Source organism: Prionailurus viverrinus, chromosome A1 (assembly GCF_022837055.1).
Source record: "Prionailurus viverrinus isolate Anna chromosome A1, UM_Priviv_1.0, whole genome shotgun sequence".
Classification (NCBI taxonomy): Eukaryota; Metazoa; Chordata; class Mammalia; order Carnivora; family Felidae; genus Prionailurus; species Prionailurus viverrinus.
In genome coordinates this window covers 227,254,461-227,269,599 of record NC_062561.1, presented here as the reverse complement: position 1 = coordinate 227,269,599, position 15,139 = coordinate 227,254,461, and the positions used below count along the sequence as shown (strand labels likewise).

Here is a 15,139-nt window from a genome sequence, read left to right as displayed (position 1 = left end):
ATGTCGGTAATATCGTAACACCCACACACGGTGACAGCCGGTAAGGACACTTACCGCGGGGATCATCTCATCACGCGCAGAAAACCTAATCACTGTGATATACGCAACTAACGGGACATGGTACGTCATTATACTCCATAAAAAAAAATTTAAAAAAAAAAAATTTTTTTTTTAAATGTTTTATTTTCGAGACAGAGAGAGACAGAGCATGAACCGGGAAGGGGCAGAGAGAGAGGGAGACACAGAATCCGAAGCAGGCTCCAGGCTCTGAGCTGTCAGCACAGAGCCCGACGCGGGGCTCGAACTCACGGACCACGAGATCATGACCTGAGCCGAAGTCGGACACTTAACCAACTGAGCCACCCAGGCGCCCCCATAAAAAAAAAATTTAAAAAGAAGACGCGAGGACCGCAGCAAGTGTTAATTAGGGTAGATCTAAAAACCGCAAGAGCATTCCTCACCAATTGTCTAAATATTCAATTTCGAGACAAATCTGAAAGCAACGGGACCCACAGTGACTAGGTTTATTTACAGAAGAGCCAGCTTTCCAAAGCCCCTGCTGAAATGGGTTTATGACCCTCATCATTTTGAACGAGAGACCTTACAGCTCGTGCAGGCACAGGATACTGGAGCTCAGGGAGTCACTACGGTGCGATCTCACACAAATTAACTTGGGCTTATGTACATAAGCCAGGGATCGCGCAGGAGAAGACCCCCACTTAAATTTCGGCAACTGAAAAAGTCCCAGTCCTGGGCATTTCACCCATCTGTTGTCTGTCCTGGAGCAACTCATTTATCAGTAACTTCTTTGCATCTTCACCTGTAAAATGGTGTCAGACCAGTCAGGAGGTGGAAAAGTTTCTGTCAAGAACCAGGTAACAGATCTTTTAGGGGCCTGCGGTCTCTGTTGCAAGCACTCAGTTCTGCCACTGCAGCTTGAAAGCAGTTATCAGCAATAGAGAAACAAATGAGCGTGTCTGTGTTCCAATAAAACTTTATTTACAAAACAGGCTGCAGGAAGATGAAAATGTTCTGAAGATGGATGGTGGTGATGGTTGCACAACATGAATGCACTTAACACCACTAAGCTGCACGCTGGAAAAAAATGTTTAAAGTTATAAACGTTATGTATATTTTACGACAACAGAAAAAAGTGTGTGAATGCTAAAACAGAAACAGGCCACAGGTTATGCGCGTCTGGCTGTAGTGTGCTGACCCCGGGACTAAAATCTAAGTAATAGAATCTGTGAAGTCCTTATTGGTTCTAAAATCTTATAAGGCACAAATCAGATGTTTGGCAAGTGCACATTTAAAATAAAAATGCAGGGGCGCCTGGGGGGCTCAGTAGGTTAAGCGTCCAACTTCAGCTCAGGTCATGATCTTGTAGTTTGTGGGTCTGAGCCCCGCCTGGGGCTCTGTGCTAACAGCTCAGAGCCTGGAGCCTGCTTTGGATTCTGTGTGTCCCTCTCACTCTGTCCCTCCCCCACTCACGCTCTTTCTCTCTCTCCCTCTCTCAATAATAAACATAAAAATATAAAATAAAAATTCAGAGGATACCTCCCCACACAGCCCTCTTTCAAAGGCTCGCTGCCATCAAAGGTCTCAGTGACCTTCTGCCACGTGGGAGGCTACAAAAATGCCATCTTGGGGCGCCTGGGTGGCTCAGTCGGTTGAGCGTCCGACTTCGGCTCAGGTCATGATCTCGCGGTTTGCGAGTTCGAGCCCCGCGTCGGACCCTGTGCTGACAGCTCGGAGCCTGGAGCCTGCTTCGGATTCTGTGTCTCTCCCTCTCGCTTCCCCTCCCATGATCATGCTCTGTCTCTCAACAATAAATAAACATTAAACAGATTTGTAAAAAATGCCATCTTGCCCACATGGTGCCTCCACAGGGCTGGATGTTGAGCAGAGGCTCCCTCATCGCTGTGCTAAGACCTCTGTTACACAGTGGCCAGAGGCTGAAATTTCTGCCCGTCACAAGGCCTCCACAAAAGCGAGTCGAGGGCTCGCTGTAAGAGGAGGCTACAGAACGTTCCTCCAAATCACTCAGTCACCTCCAACCTGGCCCAGGGGTGGGGACGGGGGGCAGCGGGGGAGACAGGTCAGGTTATTGGAAACTGCTATGTGCATGCTGGGACTTCTCGAGGAATTGTAAAAGAGAAGAAAAAGAGAAAACAGACCCACTGATTCTAACTCATCCTTAAATTCGCCAACAGGGAGGACAGTAAATCCTATTTATCTGAAAGAAGGAACATGATCCCGACATACCTGCTTTCGAGGATAGCCTGTTCGACACAGGATGTCTTCTCTTTTAAGGACAGTTCCAAAGACTGTTGACTGATGACCGATAAAAACTTGAGGATCAATTTGGTGCTTTCGGTTTTCCCTGCCCCACTTTCGCCGCTGCAAAACAAAATGCACAAGCTTGGGCTTCTAATTACAAGGAGAAACAAACAAACAACCAAAAAAGAAACGAAACTCGGTGTGACCCACGTCCCTCCAGTTTGTCCACAGAACACCTGTTGGAAGGCGGGAAAACGGAGGTCGAAACGTCGGTCCCACGAGGCAAGCTGAAGAGCAGCGAAAGCTCTGGCCACACCGTTTCTGGCACTTGCAAAGGCCTCTGTGGCGTCGGAGGTAAACGGAACCACCCCCACTAAGTTACGGTGAGAGGCTGGAAGGCGCCTATCCTTCCAGAGAGGCCCTGAAATGAGCAAGGATCTCTGCTTTGGTCACTCGAGCGTGCCCAGCCATCTCCACAGCACCTCTGGTGCTGGTGACAGGCACTTGGTATTAAGTGCTCGTCACATGAACAGGCACACCAACAACGTCATTCTGGGGAACTGAAAGCAGGCAAATAAATATGCACAAAGATGCAATTATTCATAAGTATGATTGAAGGGGACAAGGGTACCCCACAGGTACTTGACCCACAGTGAATCATTTTATCATCGCTTTCGCAACAGTCCTACGAGGGAGGCAGCGGCGAAGCGTCCGAGCCAGGATGTGACGCCAGGTCTGGGTCCAACATCCTGCAGAGATCACGCTTTCGTGACAATTAAGGGCCAAGGGAACGCAGCAGCACACGGGGAGGGGAGGCCGGTGAGAGAAGTAAACAAGGTTCAAGTTGCACCTTAACGGACCGGCAAACGTGAGTCCCACGGAGAGGAAAGGGAAAGAGTTGGGCACCAGGGCCAGATGAGCTCGGGAAGACCCACGGAGGGGCAGGATTCTGGTTGGGTCAGCTGCACTAAGATCAGAGGCGGCAGAGAGAGAGAGAGAGAGAGCCCACAGGATCCAGTTTGATGGCTCAGAGCCAACCGCCGGAGACAGGAGACAGACGGCGAAGACTGAGCTCATCGAGGTGGCCTGGAAGGAACACGGCTCTGGAGGTAATGCTCCAGAAGGAGCGCGAGGGCTCTCGGGAGATCAGCTGTTGCTGGTGGTCACGTCCCGGACAAGCTCAGCCCCGCCGGATATGGACAAGCAGGCATGGAGATCAGGGATTTAAAAGGAGAAACTCAATTTTGTGTAAGGCACCATGTCCGGTACTTTGGGGAGAACAGAAGCAGCCAAAGGCAGGGAACTTACAAGAAAAGTCAACTAAAGGTCTAAGCAACAGAAGAGCAACACCAACAATATATGAAAGCAGCGCCTTCCTAACTGCTAAGTGGGCAAGATACACGGATGAGCTCCGCGTGGTCCTGAAAAAGCTGCCCTCGCTGAGTGCCACCATCTGGGAAGTTACGCAAGAGGAATTTTGCTGAAATGGGAAATGATTAACCACACGTAATAAAGGAAAGGGAGTGACTCAGAGATGACAACAGCCACGTCCGGCTGGGTCCCACAGACCCACGGGGAATCTACACTGGTCTAGGCAACTCTCAGTAACACAGTTCCCTCTGTAAGTGACAGGGTAGATCACGGGCTGGTGCGAGGACTCCGGCCGGAGAGACTTCACGTCGAGCGTGCTAAGGGCTCGTGGGGGGCTTTGTGTACACACAAGAGACACCAGGCAGAGACCCCCCCCCCGCCCCCCGCTGCAGACAGTACCTGGGAATCCACACCTATCTTGGGACAATAATGCAAAAGCCAAGAAAATCAGAGAAGGCCCGGCAGCCATGGCTGAATCCCCAGACCCGAAACTGCCCTGCCCGGTGCTATCTGAGTTGGGACAACTTCGGCTGGGTTTTCTGTTACCAACAACCAGAATCTTGCTAGTACGCACATCTTCACATCACTGGCACCTGTCTAGACCAGGGTCTGGCACACAGAGGGCATTCGGCAGTCAAGCACTGAAGGAATGACATAAACTAAGAGAGAAAAACTGCAAGAAGAGATTTAAGTAATGCTTGGCATTTGAAAAAATATATATATACATCTATGTAGTTGTTGACTCTATTACACACACACACACACACACACACAGAACTTAAAAAACCAAGTTCTCTAGTTAAAACGTATGAGACAGAAATGATGTCACGTGTTCCCCAAATGCATTTCTTTGTCCTGCATTCTTTGCCCACCACCTGGGTGCCCTCAGGGTTGACACATCTCTAAACAAAATGACACGCAGAATAAAGTCAAGTCTCTTGCCTTCCCTTGTGGGGCTGCAAAATGAGCAAGAAGTAAAGCATTCCTGTGTAATGTTCCTGAGATTTGGGGGGGGGGGGGGCGCTGTTTGTTACAGCCATTAGCTTACCCTGACAAATATAACATGTTAAAGACTCGATCACAGAGCAGATACGGTTCAAATTCAAGAGCGAGACTTGGTCAAAGAGAAGAAAACCCAAGACTCTCACTGCCATGAACCAGTCATGGATATCGGTCTATAGCAATCTGCAGTCACATTTTTTCTCACTCTAGCATACTTTTTTCCAGCACCTTCTTTAAGTACATCTTTTTTGGCACAGAATTAAATCTTGAAACAAAATAAAACCCCGACTTGAACGGTGCTCTGTGACCACAGTTCTCAAACTTGGTTGCACATCAGAATCACCTAATACACCTCTAACCTGAACTGTAAGGCGTAGAACTCAACTGTCGGTATTTTTTAAAAATTTCCAGGGGCGCCTGGGTGGCTCAGTCGGTGACGCGTCCGACTCTTGGTTTCAGCTCAGGTCATGATCTCCCGGTCTCGTGGGTTTGAGCCCCGCATCGGGCTCTGCGCTGGCAGCGTGAAGCCGACTTGGGATTCTCTGTCTCCCTCTCTCCCTCCCCCTCCCCCACTTGCACTCTGTCTCTCTCAAAATAAATAAAGTTGAAAAAAAATTAAAATTAAAAAAAAAAATAAAAATTTCCAGAGGATTCTACCATGAGGCCAGGTTTGGGAACTGCTACTCTTGAAAGCAGTTTCACAAAATTCAGAGAGGACGGGAGCAGGAGGGGACAGGTGGGGGCTACCATATATGGAGCCACGGAAGTGTTACCTGAACAAGGCAGAGAGTAAAGGTAACCTGATCACAAGGTGACAGGACTCTCCGCAGGTCATACACCTTTAAGGAACACTCCCCCCACCCCCCTCCACTTCTCCCTCCTCCTCCTCCCGCCCCTGCCTGTGACGTGAAAAGTTTACTGAGGGTCAAACCAACGCAATCTTCGAAGCAATGGAGGAAGAGCATCTCTGCAGGTAATTCCTTCCCTCCTTAAACATCTGCGCACCCGCTACGTGTCAGGCTGCACTCAGGGCTCCGAAAGCACGGATGCGCAAAATGGCACGGTCTGTCTGTGATCTAGCAGCACAAAGATACCGAGCAAGGAGTCACAAGTGTCCCAGAGGACAGGAAAGTTCAAATTTAGGTGGACGGTAAGGGCTCAGTAAAGACCTTTTTGGGGGGAGCAGGAGGGTCGGGCGGCACACTGATAGGGAGACCAAAAAATGAAAACATGCACAGGAGACAACTGGGTGAAAATTGAAGGGAGAGCAGGGAGACCCACGGGAGGACCCTGCTCAGTGCTCTGCAGGAAGGAAAAGCAGCCAGCAGGGCCAAAGTCCAGGGGACTGAAGGGAGGACAGTAGGGCCCCACTGAGAGGTCACTGCTGTCCCGTCAAGTAGTTCTTTTAATAGAGGGGCGCCTGGGTGGCTCCGCTGGGTAAGTGTCCGCCTCTTGATTTCAGCTCCAGTCGTGATCTCACAGGTTTGTGAGTTCGAGCCTTCTGTCAAGCTCTGGGCTGACGGCAGGGAGCCTGCTTGGGATTCTCTCCCCCGCCCCCTCCTTATTCACTCTTTCTCTAAAGAAACAAACAAACATTAAATAAGGGAGTAGGGTGGTGAGGAAGATCACCAATCATCCCCAATCCAGACATTTTCAAGTTAACCATCATTATTATCTATGCAGCATATAATATACATGCTAAATACATGTGATAGTGTGATTATTTATTATAATATATATTGGGTCCTCATCCTCCTTTCTGACAGAGCTCCTAACACACTTGGAATTTCCTAAATGATGACAGCAATAAAGATGTCATTTGTTATGTTAATGAGGTGACTTTTGGAAAGCACCCAGGTAACCAAAGACTGGGCGGGGCTGGTTGCCAGGAGAGCCAATAACAGAATTAGAAGGTTGGGACTTTCAATTCCTCCCCCCACCACTGGCCTTCGGGGAGGGGAGAGGGGCAAGAGATTGAATTCAATACCCATCTTCAGTGATTTAATCATTCATGCCTAGGTGATGAAGCTGGCATAGAAATCCACGAAAATAGGGGTGGGAGATGCTGTTCCGGCAGCTTCCGGATTGGTGAACCCTTGGAGGGAAGCCGATGGCCTTTTCCCCATATCTCATCCTACCCATCTCTTCCAGCTCTTTCTGAGTCATATCCTTTTATAATAAACCGGTAATCCAGTAAGGAAACTGGTTTCCTGAGTTCTGTGAGCCACTCTATAGCCCGGCGAATCAGCAGCACAGGTGACAACTCGGAATTGTGACTGGTACCTGAAGTGGGGAGTGGGGAACACGGAGACGGCAGTCTTGGGGGACTGAGCCCTTAACCTGTGGGATGAGACATCATCTCCAGGTAGACCGTCTCAGAACTGAGTTACTGCTAGGTAATGTGGAGAATACGACAGAACACGTATGTTACAGCACAGTGATACCCAGAACTAGGTATCCCCTTCCTTCCTTGTGAACCGTAATCACAGAACTAGAAAGCCAAACTTAAGAATACAAGCGAAAGTAATACTTCTCCAGAGAAGACATCCAGACGGCCAACCGACACATGAAAAGATGCTCCACATCACTCATCATCAGGGAAATGCAAATCAAAACCACAGTGAGATATCACCTCACACCTGTCAAAATGGCTAACATTAACAGCTCAGGCAACAACAGATGTTGGCAAGGATACGGAGAAAGAGGATCTCTTTTGCGTTGTTGGTGGGAATGCAAGCTGGTGCAGCCACTCTGGAAAACAGTATGGAGGTTTCTCAAAAAACTAAAAATAGAACTACCCTATGACCCAGCAATTGCACTACTAGGCATTTATCCAAGGGATACAGGTGTGCTGTTTCGAAGGGGCATACACACCCCAATGTTTATAGCCACACTATCGGGAACAGCCAAAGTATGGAAAGAGCCCAAATGTCTATCGGTGGATGAATGGATAAAGAAAATGTGGTATATATATACAACGGAGTATTACTCGGCAATCAAAAAGAATGAAATCTTGCCATTTGCAACTACGTGGATGGAACTGGGAGGGTATGATGCTAAGTGAAATTCGTCAGTCAGAGAAAGACAAAAATCGTATGACTTCACTCCTGTGAGGACTTTGAGAGACAAAACAGATGAACATAAGGGAAGGGAAACAAAAATAATATAAAACCAGGGAGGGGGACAAAACAGAAGAGACTCTTAAATATGGAGAGCGAACTGAGGGTTGCTGGAGGGGTGGTGGGAGGGGGGGTGGGCTAAACGGGTCAGGGGCATAAGGAATCTACTGAAATCATTGCTTCACTATATACTAATTTGGATGTACATCTTAAGAAATAAAAAATAAAGTTAAATCAAAAAAAAAAAAAGAATATAAGCAAAAGGAGAACGCCAAAAAAAAAAAAAAAAAGTCCAAATGAACAGGACTAATTCTAACCTACTGGTTAGCGTCACTGCTTTGTAGCGTGACGGTCTCACTACCTGGGTGCGGAGCCTGGTGTCTTTCTTCCACCATGGGCGGCGTGGTGACTCGTTTCTTCCACCTTGTTCCTTTCTTCTAGCCGCCGTACAACAGTGACTCGTACAGCGATTACGATGTTATTTTACCTCCATGAAAAGCAAACACATCGCTTAACACAACCAGTCCTACATTTTTCTCATCAGCCCATGGCAATTACGGTCCTAACCCTTGGTGCCAACATGACTGCTGACACAAATGTGGGCTTCAGAGAACACGTGTTCTCCCAGAACCAACATGAGCTTAGCCTGCTGAAAGCGAAACAAAAAACTATGAAAACAACAACAAAAAAAAAAAAAAAAAAGAAAGAAAGAAAGAAAGAAAGAAAGAAAGAAAGAAAAGAAAAATAACCCCAATCACTGATATGGGAGCCTCACAGGCCATATTAAAAGCTTTGAGAAGTTTTCACAGGCAGAATCAAAGTCACAAGACAGTTTTTTGAGCAGGAGGCGGTCATGACCAAGTTCATGGTGTTAAAGAATCGCTCTGTGCAGAGTATGGAGTGTGGTGAATGCATGGAGGGAGGCCGGAGAGGACGCAGGGAGACAGACGTGAGGACAGAAGGGGAGTTAAGAGAGGGGGAGGCGGAGACGAGAAGTGAGCGGCCCCGGGAAAGATGGTGGGGGGTGGGGGTGGAACGACAGGGACAGCCCCCGCCAGGAGGGTGGTAAGGGACAGCGACATGCAGGGAAGGACCCCTGAGAGCCCGGGGAGCTTGCCAGGGGGATGATCCTAGTGTTGCGACACAGGCCTGCACAGCTGGCAAAACCCAGGAAGCAGTCTCCGTGAGATCGGGGTGCTTTACTGTGTACGATTTTACCTTAATGGGGGGGCGGGAGGGGGCATGTGGAGGAGAAGAACTTCTAGTTCCAAGAAGGACTTCTTGACTTCAGGTGGCATGGAGTCCACCTGCTGAGCATGAGAACAGGGGAGGAGGGACACACGTCTGGGAGAAGCTTCGGATGAATGTAGGACGTGCTCTGAGATGCCCATGAGCCATGTCTGTGATGGGACCTCAGAGGCACTTGGACACACATCTGGAACTCAGAGGAGAAACTTGCGGGGGAGGGTGGAGGGGTCTGAGGCCAGGGAGTCCTGCACACCCGGAGACGGAAAGGTTGACGGAAGAGGAGCTGGTGGAGGATGACTGGGGAGCCCCAGGGAACAAGGAAGCGACCCACAATGATGGCGCACCATGGAAGGAGTGGGGGAGGTGTGTGGCCTAAGGGCGATACGGAACCAAAGGTGAATATATTTTTTTAAAGGATGGAACCTACTAGAAATGCCAAGGACCCAGTAGAAAAGGAGAAATCAGAGAATCAGGGGCAGGGAGGCCCAAAGACAGAGAGCAAAGCCCGCAAGAAAGCAGAGAGGAGGGATTCTGAACCCACATGAAGGAAAGGGCCCCTTGATGTGAACAAGGCCCTTGACCCACCCACACAGGCTAGTCTCCCAAATACCTGCACTGGTGCCCACAAACTATGGCCCCGGATCCGCTCTGCTGCCTGTTTTTATAAATAAAGTTTTATTGGAACACAGACCAGCTCGTGAGTGTTCTCGTCCTCAAAGGGCAGAGTCGAGTAGTTGTAACAAGACCGACTCACAACGCTTGAAGTATATATTCCCGGCTCCTCGTAGAACACTTTGTGGACACCCGGCAAACATTCTCAGTCCTGTGTGAATCAAATTCTTAAATTCACACGATGCTCTCGAGATCCTTGCTTGCCAGAGGACGCAGGCGAGTGTCCACCTACACGGGATTCAGCGCACGGGTCTCCGCAAGCAGGACAAAGCCATGAACACGTGTCCTGCACCAGCAAGGAGGAGTCCGTTCTAAAATGACACGGGGAGACTGGAGCTCAATCGTGGGTCTACTGCTCACAGCTGAGGCCTCTGGAAAGTCACTTAACAGCACAGAGCCTCAGTGTCCCCGCGGAAAGTCCTCTTGGGCTTGTCTGGGGATGACGCACACACGTGTCTTTCAATTCCCTTTCCTTGCCTTTCCAACCCCAGCCCTTCGTGTCCCTCAGCAAACCCCACAGCCTCATGGGCTACTTTCCACTTCCTAACTACCCTTGTTGGTCCAAACATCGATGCTTTTACAAGCGCTTCTGTGCCCTTCCTCTCCTTCATGCCGGCCATATTCCCACACATTCTCTGACTCATAACCATACACCCTTTTCTCCATGAAGTACTGACCGAGCTCCTTCCTGAGGACCTACCACCTCCTCTCTGAGCGACCATGGACACATTTCTAGTATAGCTTTTGGTAGCCTATGTTGAAATTACTTAGCTCTATCAGTTTCTTCCCATCAGAGAAGTTCCTGAAGGCAACGATTGGATTTTATTTCATTTTTTCTTAATCCCCAAATTCTAGCACAGTAACCTGCCATATTACATGAGCACGAGGCATGCATGCCTCATGCCTAATTCAGGTTGGTGCCTTTTAAAAAAATATTTTAATGTTATTTTTTTTGAGAGAGAGAGAGAGAGAGAGAAAGAGAGCGCATGAGCGCAAGCATGCCCAGGGGAAGGGGCCAAAGAGAGAGAGGGAGACACAGAATCCGAAGCTGACTCCAGGCTCTGAGCCATCAGCACAGAGCCCGACGCAGGGCTCGAACTCAGGGACCATGAGATCATGACCTGAGCGGAAGTCAGACACTTAACCGACTGAGCCACCCAGGCGCCCCAGGTTGGTGCCCTTCTAATCCAGGACACAAGTTTTGTTCACTGTTCCAACCCCATCATTTCTAAGTACACCACTAGAAACAGAAAAAGATGGAACACTTAATTATCATTCCAGAATGGAAAAGAAATCGCTCCAGTTTTGGAACACTGAACATGCAAGGGAAGCAAAGGTCCTAAACCCAGCCACTCTGGACACCCCGGTTGAATGCTGGCCCTCTTACCAGACCCTCGGACAGTGAGTTTCATGGATGAATCAGGCACAGGCCTGACTTACACGACACACCTGAGAAGGTCACGTATCCTGATAGGCCCTGATAAACTAAACCCTGCCTGTCCAATCAAGGTGTGAGAAACTGAGGTCAACGTAGAATGTACCAGATCAAACAAAATCAACTGCTGATCTTGCCAGCTAGATGAAAAAAAAAAAAAAAAAAAAACAGAAAAATTCTCAAGTTTCAAACATAGATTGATATTTTAAAAACTGTAATAGCATAAGCATTTGCTTAAATGTGCACAAAAAGGCAAAAATTAGAGCTTAGGAGAGGTAACAACCTTCTAAGTAAAACCAACACGAGAGGCTTGGGCTAGAAGCCTAGAGACTCAGCTTGCCACCAAAGAGATGGGGACCTTGGCCAAGGGACCCAGGCTCGTGAAATGAGGGAATAATTGATGTCTGAAGTCCTAATTCCCAACAGGCCTACTTTCTGATTTTAAGGGATCGCATGAGAAAAGGTTTTCAAAGTAGTAAAACACATTGTATCCACCAGGGGGCAGATCACGCCTGAGGAAATCTACACAGGGCTACATACAGTAACCTGCAATTTGTATTTTTATACTCAATTTTCTGTAAATTCCCACAGCCCCCATCCCCATTAAAAAAAAAAAAACTGGAGAGATTAAATAAGACACATTTTAATGAGAACTCTATTCTTAAAGACTCCATTTCCTGAGTTAATTTAGATAAATACAGTTACTCCATTCACATCAGTATTTCACAATGAGAGCTTTCTAGCCGGGATCCACTCACCCTCTACCTCCCCCCTTATTTTAAATACCAAAGTCTTGGGCGTGAAAATGCCAACCGCTTTCCGTTTTATTACACACACACACACACACACACACACACACACACACACGCACGCACACACGCACACATGCACAATGATCTCATTTGATTTTTCACTTTCTTCCTAAGCTACTCTGTCGAGCAAGTAAGTGACAGATAAGGGATCCTCTCATTTTTTTCCAATGAAAGTGGGTAACACAGGCCATTATCACTGGCAAATAGTTAGGTACCTGAGTGTGGAAAACCAATCTTCTTAAAATAGATGTTTTCTTTCTTTCTGTTCATCTTATTAAATTATTTTCTGCAGGCTGAAATGGTGATCTTAAAGTCTAAGTTCTGAGCCTTGCTGAAGTCATCTGGAAAAGGCTTCAAACAATGTGCTTGCAGTCACAGGGCAAGTTCCTTTACTGGCAATGGGACCCTTGAAAGCCCCCCCTCCCTTTTTAAAAAAATACATTGAATAGTGTCATTCCTTTTTTTAAAAAAAAAATTTTTTTAACATTTTATTTATTTTTGAGACAGGGAAAGACAGAGCATGAAGAGGGGAGGATCAGAGAGAGGGAGACACAGAATCTGAAACAGGCTCCAGGCTCTGAGCTGTCAGCACAGAGCCCGATGCGGGGCTCGAACCCACGGACCACGAGATTGTGACCTGAGCTGAAGTCGGCCGCTTAACCGACTGAGCCACCCAGGCGCCCCGAATAGCGTCATTTCGATTAGCCTCAAGTCATAACGATTCATATTTGCCCCCCTAACTAAATGGGTAGCCCCTCTACCCAAGTTACTTGCACCGCCCAGGACGTGAGCACCATAAAAGTGATAAAGCCAAGAGAGTGTATCTGCCCGGATGCTTCCCTCCCCTATAAGAGGCAGAGAGTGAGGTCGAACGAGGAAGAGGAAGGCAACGTTCTGCTGTTCTAGTGGCATAAATTCTGACCTGTTACAAAAAGCAAGGACCCGTGCACAAGGCCAACGGGTGAAAATGGTCAGAAGAATACAATCCCTCAAGCAGTTTTCTGCGTGTGGCGCCTGCAAATACCAACAGAACAGCCACGCGCACCAAAGGGCCGTCGGAAGGTTTCAGTGAGTTGATGCCTGAAAAGTTCCTGCCCGGCGTCCACCTCACAGCCAGCCTTCAAACCCCGTGAGCACATTCATCCCCAAACACATACCGCGTGGGACACTGTGTCTCCCAAACGTCCTCGGCTGGGGGCCCCCCGGTTCCCCTCCCCGTGCCCCTACGCTCCCCCTTTCCTCCCTACAGGAGCAAGGACAGCTTCCCCGACAGGTGAGCCGGGGGCGGGGGGGGGGGGGGCTGGTCAGGGAACTGGCTTCCCGCAGTGATCGTGATGGAGGCCACCGCTGACCTGCCCTGTATCCGGATCAGGGGGTTCCGTCTAATCTGGGGCTGCGGTGTTAGCCAGCCCCACTGGCTGCAAGTCTAAAGTTAACATATGGCTCCCCATCGGTCTCACTTCCATGGAATCAGAAATCCGGAGGGGAAAGGAGGGTCTCGTTGAACGTCTCCTCCAAATCCAAACGGCCTTGTCCTTCCCGCTTGAAATAACAGACTTCTTTAGCCACAAGTTGGGACTAGAAAGTCACCAAAAACAGAAGCCACTATCTTTCACACCAGCCGTTTTGGTACACCACAGGTTCTCAGTGACGGCCGTGCCCCGTGAATGCAGCCCCGGAAGCAGGAAAGAATCCAGGCTTCGGTAACTGCACGGAAACCTCACTGGCAGGGAGGCTCAGCACATCTGCTGCGAATATCGTCCCGGGGTGTTATAAGGGATAGAAAGATCCAATTGGATGTCCCTAGAGTTTAAGTGATGAGGCCAATCTGAATTAGTTAGTAAAAATTAAGAAATACCTGTCTTAATGTGTATTTTTGAGAGAGAGAGAGAGAGAGAGAGAGAGAGAGAGAGAGAGAGAGTGCACACACGCAGGGGAGGGGCAGAGAGAGAGAGAGACAGGGACACAGAATCTGAAGCAGGCTCCAGGCTCCGAGCTGTCGGCACAGAGCCCGACACAGGGCTCGAACTCACGAACCGTGAGACCGTGACCTGAGCTGAAGTCGGACGCTTAACCGACTGAGCCACCCAGGCGCCTCAAGAAATATGTTTAAGGAAATGTACTCTATTGCTTTTTGAGACAGTTCCTAGTGATCGGTTGTGACAGTGGGTCTTTTGGTAGTTTAAGAAATGAGTACAACTTGGCTGAAACAGAGACGTCCAGACCCTATTCCGCTGCCAGAAAAAGGGAAATAAACACGTCCTTCCGTCATTCCCTCAGCACACACACGGCAAGCGCCTTTTCTGTCGCGAATTCAAAGGTACACTTCAGGAACACCCAGTGCAAAATCATTAAAGTTCTTCAATTTGGGCAATGCTGTGCAACCTTATCAAATCAGACATAGAAAGACCTCTTGCTCAAATATACATTCTCACTCTAGCATACCTGTCACTTTTTAAATTTGAAAGAATTACACGTTTTCTTAAATGTATAAAAGGACCATGCCACAATGGAAGAAACCAAAGAATAATTAAGGCAAGTAGTGAAAAAAAAAAAAAAAAGAACGAAAAAGAAAAAGAAGGGAGTAATTCTTCTGAGGCCCAGAGTGAACAACTTTGGTACGTCTTGCTTTTTTTTTTTTCTAAGCGAGCTTGGGTCTTTTGAAGGCCGTAGGGATCAAGCCACTCAAAAGAGAAAACTCCACCGGAGAAACTGGGGCACCTAGTAGACCTGTTTCTCGTGAACATTCTGAGCAGGTTTCGTGCTCTGGGGGCCGGCGGAGGCACCAGCTCTCCGGGGGGTCCCCTTTCCGTCCCTCCGCCGCCGGCCTCACGGGGGACGGGTTACCTGATGAGGACACACTGGTTGTCGTGACGCTTCCACAGGCAGCGGTAGCACTCGTTGGCGACGGCGAAGACGTGGGGGGGCAGCTCCCCCAGGTGGCATTTGCTGTAGCGCTCCATGGTGGCACGCTCATACAGGCCAGCGATGGTCTTGTAGGGGTTCACGGAGGCAATGATGGAGCCGATGTAGGTCTGCAAGCACACGGGAGGGGGAGACAGAGGAACGCCAGGTTATACGGGGCGCTGGGGGGCCGGGGGTGCGCGCTGGGGCAGACACAGAAGAGTCTGGATGCGGCTCCATGCTGGTCCACACTCGGAAGGGGAGGGCGGCCACAACTCCCCAAAGCCACCCGTCCT

The 15,139-nt window shown here is 48.9% G+C and overlaps 1 protein-coding gene across 3 annotated transcripts in view; it reads right to left on the bottom strand.

Annotated features, from left to right (window-relative positions):
• MYO10 (myosin X) overlaps positions 1-15,139 on the bottom strand; it is a 227,509-nt gene that overhangs the window by 96,526 nt on the left and 115,844 nt on the right. For 2 of the 3 annotated variants that reach the window (XM_047860033.1, XM_047860040.1), the window contains 2 exons: positions 14,787-14,974; positions 2,266-2,400 (listed from right to left, as the gene is read on the bottom strand). In XM_047860033.1, coding sequence (XP_047715989.1) covers positions 2,266-2,400; positions 14,787-14,974 — 323 coding nt within the window. Of the gene's footprint in view, positions 1-2,265; positions 2,401-8,133; positions 8,281-14,786; positions 14,975-15,139 lie in introns of those variants that run through there. The other variant, XM_047860050.1, reaches the window with a different exon arrangement.